Below are 8016 nucleotides of genomic sequence, written 5' to 3' on the forward strand. Positions count from 1 at the left end.
AACACACTTCAGGTACATTTATTGAACTGTGTCAGATCATACAGGTAAAGTCACAGTTACATGGTTATTCTTCTATACCACTCTGAAATATAATTGTAAATAAAAATCAGAGGAACTAAACCTACAAGAGAAGCAGTCTAAACAGACAAAACTGGAACTATTTCAGTTCAGACCAATAAGAGACTCTAACTATGGCGTTAGTTCTCTGAGAGGATCCGTGGTCTTGGTGCATTCTTCTGCTCGTTGCCTCGGCTGATCCCACAGTAGTAAACTGCTGTGTCGCTCTGCTGGGAGCCTCGCAGCAGCAGTGAGCCGTTGGCTGCAGCCGACACTTTATGAGGACCAACGCCGTCGCCGTACATCACGTTAGAGCCATTGAACGACCTGAGGGTCAGAAGCAGCTGCGGGCCCTGTCCTGCTGCCTTTCTGTACCAGCTGAGGGTGGAGTGGGCAGTTGGGGCAGCTGTGGTGTTGGCGGTGGCGGCATTGGAGGCATTAGCGGCGTTCACCAGGGGGCACTGCAGGATGGCGTCCTCGCCGACCCTCACCTGGACAGTGGAGGTGGGCAGGGCAGCCACACGGTGATAGGAACCTCAACAACAGCAACATGAAGGAAAAAAGGTTTATTTTCATTATAACTACACAAAAACAATGAGTAATGACAAATAAAGCCAAACAAACAAGACTGTAGTAACGATTTGTAAAATGGTTTTACGTCACATCAGGTGCTCACTTCACAACAGGAACCTCATCCACCTCCTCGTCCCCAAAGCCGCACTATTTTTGGACACTATTCATTTCAGTTTTCTGCAGCTCTCGACCGGAACCAGTTACAAAAAACACTCAAACTCACCTTTTTTATACCTTCATCATCTTTTAAAAATATGCTGAAGGCACTACTTACTGTGTCCTGTACCTGCTTTTAGTGTATTTTATCTTCAAGCCTGTTATTGCTTTGTTTTTTAAGCATGTATTCCTTTTATTGTATTTTCTGTTCTGTGCTGCCTCTTGGCCAGGTCGCTACTGTAAAGGAGAAATTGTTCTCAAATTAACCCACCTGGCTAAATAAAGGAAAAATAAAATAAATAAAGAAATTATGTGTTACGAGATACGTTTGTTTGAAATCGGACAAAATGAGATCAAATGTATTAGAAAACTATTCGAAAATTAGGGCCATTATAAAATAAAAACGTCACATTATTAGTAAACATTTTTATATAATAACAGCAAGGGTCAACATAGTAAGGAACACAATAAAATTAAAAGATAAGAAGTCCAAATTATGAGAGTATAAATCATAATTATTGGCCAATTATTGGCTAAAAGCTTAAACTTGTGAAGGAAACAATGAGAAATGATCACATTAAAAGTACAACATTTTAATTACATGCAGGCAACTAACTGTAAAGAATTTTTTTTAATCATTGATTTGTTAGAGTTGCTTGGTTTAGAAAAATGTTGTAAAAGAATAAAAAAACAACATATTGTGACGTTTTAAATGTTGTCATGTTTAAGTCCAAAACCCAGAGATTCAGTTTACTGATAGAAAATCGGACAAAACTGGTAATCTGTTATGTTCTAGGTGTTTTTTTTCCCTTTCTCTTTCCTTTTTTGTCAGCCTGTTACTTTACATATTTTCAGTTTCAGAGTTTAATCCAGACATTTAGTTTTAATCCCCCAGACAGGAGGCTTTATTGTGAAAGGATTTTAACTGTAAAATCTCTTCAAATTGGCCTAAAATGCTAAACAGCTCTTCAGCCTGTTGACAGTTTCATATTTAATAAGCAGTTTAAAAGTCGGTCGGTTTTGAAGCGAGCTGTGAATTTCAAAGACAGAGAGCAGACTCACCGTGGAGAGCGAGGACGATCACCCAGAGCAGCACAGACTCCATCATCAACTGACTGAGGACACTCGTCCTGCTGCTGTTGTTAATGAAACCAGCAGAGCGTTTCAGTCAAAACAACACCAACGGATAAACAACATGTGGCCAAAACTATATGGACACCGTGTCTGGCTCTCCTGATTTGGGCTCCTTTGTTCTTGTGTATATAAAACTGGAAACACTATTTTCCAGCTAAATTCCGAGAAACTTTGTTCTTAAGCTCCTAAAAATCGACGGCTATTTGTCTGTAAATTATGAGATCTTTCTAAAAGAGTTTGCTACAAATTCTAAGGGAAATGCTTGTTATTACGTTGCTGCTTGTAAACATGATTTCCCCTCTTTTGCAAAAACCAGAGCTACTCATACACAGCAGCTTGTCCTAAGGCTGGTCGATGTAACTAAGAAGTTAAATATGACAAAGCATGATCCAGATCCAGGGAGGGAGCACACTTGGAGTTTGTTCTTGGGGCCAAACTTTATGTCTTTTCATGTTTCAAGTTGGCATCTGATGTGTTGAAGTGAAACTATCACTTTTGTAGTTGTGTTTTAGGAAGTCTCTGTCATCACTGTGTGTTGCTGTCATTTTATCACCAAGACCTACCAGTTACTGAACTGTCCAAGTTGTTGCTGGATGATTTTTTGCTGACAGATGAATTGTAGTTGTAGGCTTTATTCATTTTATTTTATTTTACAGCTGTAGCATCCATTCATTATCTATACACCGCTTAATCCTCACTAGGGTCGTGGGGGGGCTGGAGTCTATCCCAGCTGACTCAGGGTGAAGACAGGAGACACCCTGGACAGGTCACCAGTCTATCACAGGGCCACACTTAGAGACAGACAACCAAGCACACTCACATTCACACCTACGGACAATTTAGAATCACCAATTAACCTCAACATGTTTTTGGACGTGTGGGAGGAAGCCAGAGAACCCGGAGAGAACCCACGCTGCACGGGGAGAACATGCAAACTCCACACAGAAAGATCCCGGTGCCCCCAACGGGACGCGAACCGTCGACCTTCTAGCTGTGAGACAACAGTGCTACCAACTGCTCCACCTTGCAGCCCACAGCTGTGACAACTAATTGAAATATAAATAGATGAATCTTCTGATTGGTTTATCTTTTGTTTGATAGAAAAAGCCAGAAACTGCTAAAATGCAGTTATGTTGTAATATTCTCCTCGTGTCCATGCCTGGTTTTGTTTGATTGAAAGTTCAAATCCAAAATATGATCATCAACCCACATTCCTTTGTCCAGGCCAAAGCCTAAATCTTGGTTAAAACATCACTGTCTGTTGACTTTTGGCATTTGATGAGAGTATCTTTATATATTTATACACATATACACTTGGTGTTTGTCGTTTAAAACCTTTAGAGAGATAGTGGAAAATACTCTTCTTCGAGTGTCCATTTTTGCTAAGAATTTGCTTTATCACGGGCACTGCTGTAGCTCACCTGGTTAAGCTGACGTCCCATGTACAGGGCTACAGTCCTGATGTGGAGGTCATGAGTTCAAATCCCACTCATGGTCCTCTCCCTGTTCTTCTCCCCCACGTTCCTGTCTCTCTCTCACTGCACTATCCAACAAAGGCCGAAAAAACAGCTTTATTAAATATTCCTGAACAAAGTACATATTTTGTGAAATCTGTATTTAATGAGCTTGTGTCTGAATGTGCTGAGCTGTTGGACATTATAGGTGTAGAGAGTGTGACCCGTCAGCAGAGGGCTTTGTGACGCTCAGTATTGGTCTGATGGATAAAATGATGTAATAATGAGCCGTTCCAGCCTCACGGGGGCGCTACAATCACCACACACTGTCTGCAGCCAAAATAACTTGTTTAAATCTGTGGATCTGTGCAAGAAGTTCTGCAGAGAGTTAAACTGTTGAGCACAGATGAATCAGCAGAGGCTCGCTGCAGTCACAGGCTGTATTTCACTCATTGTTGCAACACTGACATGTTGGATTCCTGTGTTAAACTGAACCAGATCATCTCTGTTAGTGATGCTCCAATGTCAGCAGTCTCACAGCAACACTGCTTTTTATTTTGCACCTTAAATAAATGTGATCAATCTGAGAGAATTTTCTCTGTCGTGCTACGATCCTTAGAAAAACTTTGTCTTTGGGGATTTTTTAAAGTCAGAAATTCCAGAAATTCATTCACTCCCACTCCTTAAATGTGAGGACCTGCTGCCTTTTTTTGGCCATAAATGTCTGAATAAACACAAAATCTTTGGGAACTGGACTGTTGGTTGACCTGAAAACCATTAACAGCATTTTTTAACTTTTTTTTTTTTTTTTTTTTTAACATTTTATAGACACAACACTGAATTGGTGTATCTTCACACAGTAAGCATGATTGGTTAAAAGCAATGAATTTGTATTTAAATGTTGAATTTTTATTTTTTTGCCAGTGGCTATATCCTCATTAAGAAAATGCCAAAAATTGCTGGTGAGTTTCCACTCATCTAATCTGAATGTATGATATTGCATCAACTTATTTGTTGATTGTTTTTTCCAACCAAATCTACAAATTAATTTGATAAAAAATATGGAGTAGAAGTAATAAGTATTCAATGGGAGAAATACTCCAGTAAAATACGACTGGATTCTAGAGTATTCTTTTTTTACAGTTAGTTTTGAGTCTGTACTTTTGAGATGATGCAGACGTATCTCTGACTCTTGCATCAGTTTTCTCACACAGATCGGTTATTTTGACTCTCCTATTAATTATTGACAAAGTACGATAAGACCTTATTGATCCCAGAGGGGCTGTTCTCATGTTACAGCAGCACAGAGACAACCAAAGAGGAAAAAACAAAGTAAATAGCCATTTAAATAAAATGAGTATAATACAACCAAATTGCTGAAATTTAATAATCTAACATATACAGTTGAAACAGAAGTTTACATACACTGTATTAAAGGACACATAATATTTATTGTACTCACTATCTGACATTAAATCAGACTAAACTCTTCCTGTTTTAGGTCAGTTAGGATGACCTAAATTATGTATATTTGCTAAATGCCAGAATAATGAGAGAGATTTTTTTTTAGAGAGATTTTTTTATTACTTTCTTCAAAGTCAGAAGTTTGCATCCATTTCCTCAGTATTTGGTAGCGTTGCCTTTAAACTGTGCTCTGTTAGCGTACAGCTCACCTCCGACCTCACCTCAACTCACAGCTCTTCCTGTGTTTGGACAGAGGACGCTGGGTCAGAGGTCCGTCGGCTGTTCAAGCTAAAATCATCACATTTGACGATGGAGGAGTTTTCTCTCCTGCTGTGTTTAATATTTGTATTTATTTATATCATCACTGTGGCTGGAAAGAGATGATAAACAGTTTCCTGCTGGTTTTTGCTGCAGTTTTTTTTTAAAGGTTTTGAAGACATCACAGATGCACAAACAGAATGTTCAAGTCAAGAAGCTGCAGTACATTAAGTATTCCTGAAGCATTTTGATTGAAGCTGTATGCAGCTGAATTCCATCAGAGCTACTCTATGAATCAGCTCCTCCAGTCTTGACTGTGTGCCACGCTTCATTCCTCAGCCTGCTAAATTTATATATGTAAACGTTTCACCCCTCCAGACTGAAACACTGCTTTGCTCCCCTTGAAAATGGACCTTTGTAGAAATGTTGGATCTGTACTGTGACTCACTGGACATAGACTTCAGGTATAAATCTGCTATTTCTGCTCCCTATCTGTGTCTAATTGTTTTCAAAATCCACTACAAGAAACAACAATAACCTCCGAGCAGCAACCCATACACTAAAAATGAATGTTGTAATCGTGTAATAAGACAGCTCCACTCGGGTTTTGTTTGTTTCTTTCATGTGAATTATCCATTTCAATGACAGTTCTCGCTTCACTGCATGCAAAACAATTCCCCTCTAACTGTTTTGCAGGAATGGCGTCCCTGCATCCTGGACTTGGCCCCGCCTAAGAAAACTGTGATTGGTTTCAAGAAATTCTGAGGTGCAGCCAGACCATTCTGCAGCTCTGACACAGTGCTGTGGAGATAGTTCTGGATATGCCAGATATCCATCCATCCATTATCTATACACCGCTTAATCCTCATTAGGGGGGCTGGAGTCTATCCCAGCTGACCCAGGACAGGTCGCCAGTCCATCGCAGGGCTACACTTAGAGACAGACAACCAAGCACACTCACATTCACACCTACGGACAATTTAGAATCACCAATTAACCTCAACATGGTTTTGGACTGTGTGGGAGGAAGCTGGAGAACCCAGAGAGAACCCACACTGCACAGGGAGAACATGCAAACTCCACGCAGAAAGATTCCGGTGCCCCCACCGGGACGCAAACCGGCGACCTTCTTGCTGCGAGGCAACAGTGCTACCAACTGCGTCACCTTGCAGCCCATATGCCAGATAATCAGAGTAATTATATAAACTCTAGGACCGTAGTGTCCAGGTGGATTAGTTGGTCGAGATGCCCTCACCAGGCTTCAGTGTTACTTTCATAAGGAGAAAAGCAACATCCTTCCAGGATTAACGTATTATTTTCGGCAGCAGGAGGAACAGAATACCTCTGAAATGGCCCAACTTAATGGAGTCACATTTATTTATCGTTTACTGAGCGTTACTTAGAGTCGGCTAAGTCAGTTGGTGTGCCTGCATTTTGTTCAAATGGGCGCCATCACATGTCTTAATTTATCCAAATCTGTGGTGACACTGAGAGGTCACACAGTGCCACTTAGGAAAATGTAATCCGATCAAGACAGCCTTTTTACCTTCTTGGCAACAAGAGCACAGATTTGGAAAGAAGTCCTACAATTACAAAATACAGTTTTTGTATTCTGTCTGTTATCGTGTATTTTCTTAAGCTGCCTGGTGTTGAGCTCTCAGGGGTCACTTTACAAAACACCCAAATAATAAACTTCCTTCACTAAAATAATCTGAATTGTTTAGGATTAATTACCTTCAATCAGTTGCTCGACAAAATCTGATGTTTTTTGTTTTTTTCTACACGATCTTGTTTCAAACTCTCAAAAATTGTTGATCTGATGCAATAAACGCTGGCACAAAGCTGTTTTATTTATAGTAAATGTTTCTTCTTTATTGGTTTTCTCAGCTCTTGAAGGACTTGGCTCAGGACATCCCCCCCCCCGCTCCGTTTGTTTATCTGATGAAGTAAACAGCAGTCAAGGTACAAATGTCTGCATTTGACTATTTGAACAGGAAGCGGCGTGTCTGATTTTAATAAAGAGACATCAGAAAGTCTTCTTCTAATCGTGATGCTTGTCTCTAAGATCTGGACCTGTGACATTACCACCCACGTTTAGCGTTTCCAGCTGTGAGCAACTCCTCTGCTTCATTTGTGTCCAGCAGGCTCAGAAATCGATTGTATTTGGCCTGTTTGCCTTGAGTGAACTTTATTTAGTACCTCCTGCAGCGTGTAAACACCACAGACTGAGAATTACTATCAGCCGAATTCTTTATGAAAACAACCTGAGTTTGTTTGGCTGCTTCCCTCTGAGGCTCCACCCTGATGGGATGATTCGGGGGCCCGGCGCTGGACCAGGGCCCCTAGTTCCTGGCAGGAATCATACATGTTTATAGAGATGTTGTTTGGCTGTTTCCAGGACCTGAGTATGCTCTGAGCCAATCAGAGGGGGCATCAGAGGGTGTGTTCTGTGGGGGCCAGCTGTGTGCCAGCAGCTGGCAGGAGATCAGGAAAGAGTGAGAGTTGCTGCTGAGGGAGGCATACTTTGACTTTATGTCTGACTCTCTCCTGCTTTGCTCTGTTTCTGTTTCTCTTTTGTTTCATTCCTTGGCCCGAAACTTGTTTTCAGTGTGAGAGTTCATCCAGGTTCATAGCTGTAAGGCCAGGAAACAGAAACAGAAAGACTCAGTGTTACGCAAACACACACACACACTCATACGCTCACACACAGGCTTTACACATAAACGAAACTTTCCATGTGAGCTCTGAGTGTGTTTCTCTGTGATGTGACTTTCCTGCTGATCACTATGTCCTCTCTGGGCTCGGTAACACCGACATGCAGGGGAGGAGGGTGAGGTTTGGGGTGGGGTGTTGAATGGGGGAGGAGCGGGTGAGTTTGCCGTCCTCCTGTCACCCTCTGAGGGAGCCCCTCCCTGCCTCC

At 41.3% G+C, this 8016-nt stretch overlaps 1 gene segment (V, D, J or C); it reads right to left on the minus strand.

Moving 5' to 3' along the window:
* Nucleotides 1-1901, minus strand: LOC103367589 (Ig kappa chain V-V region K2-like). The segment is given in 2 exon segments: nucleotides 1-592; nucleotides 1849-1901. Coding segments are annotated over 2 exon segments (441 nt in total).
* Nucleotides 1902-8016: the final 6115 nt, after the last annotated feature.

This window comes from Stegastes partitus, unplaced genomic scaffold (genome assembly GCF_000690725.1).
Source record: "Stegastes partitus isolate 25-593 unplaced genomic scaffold, Stegastes_partitus-1.0.2 Scaffold1067, whole genome shotgun sequence".
Classification (NCBI taxonomy): Eukaryota; Metazoa; Chordata; class Actinopteri; family Pomacentridae; genus Stegastes; species Stegastes partitus.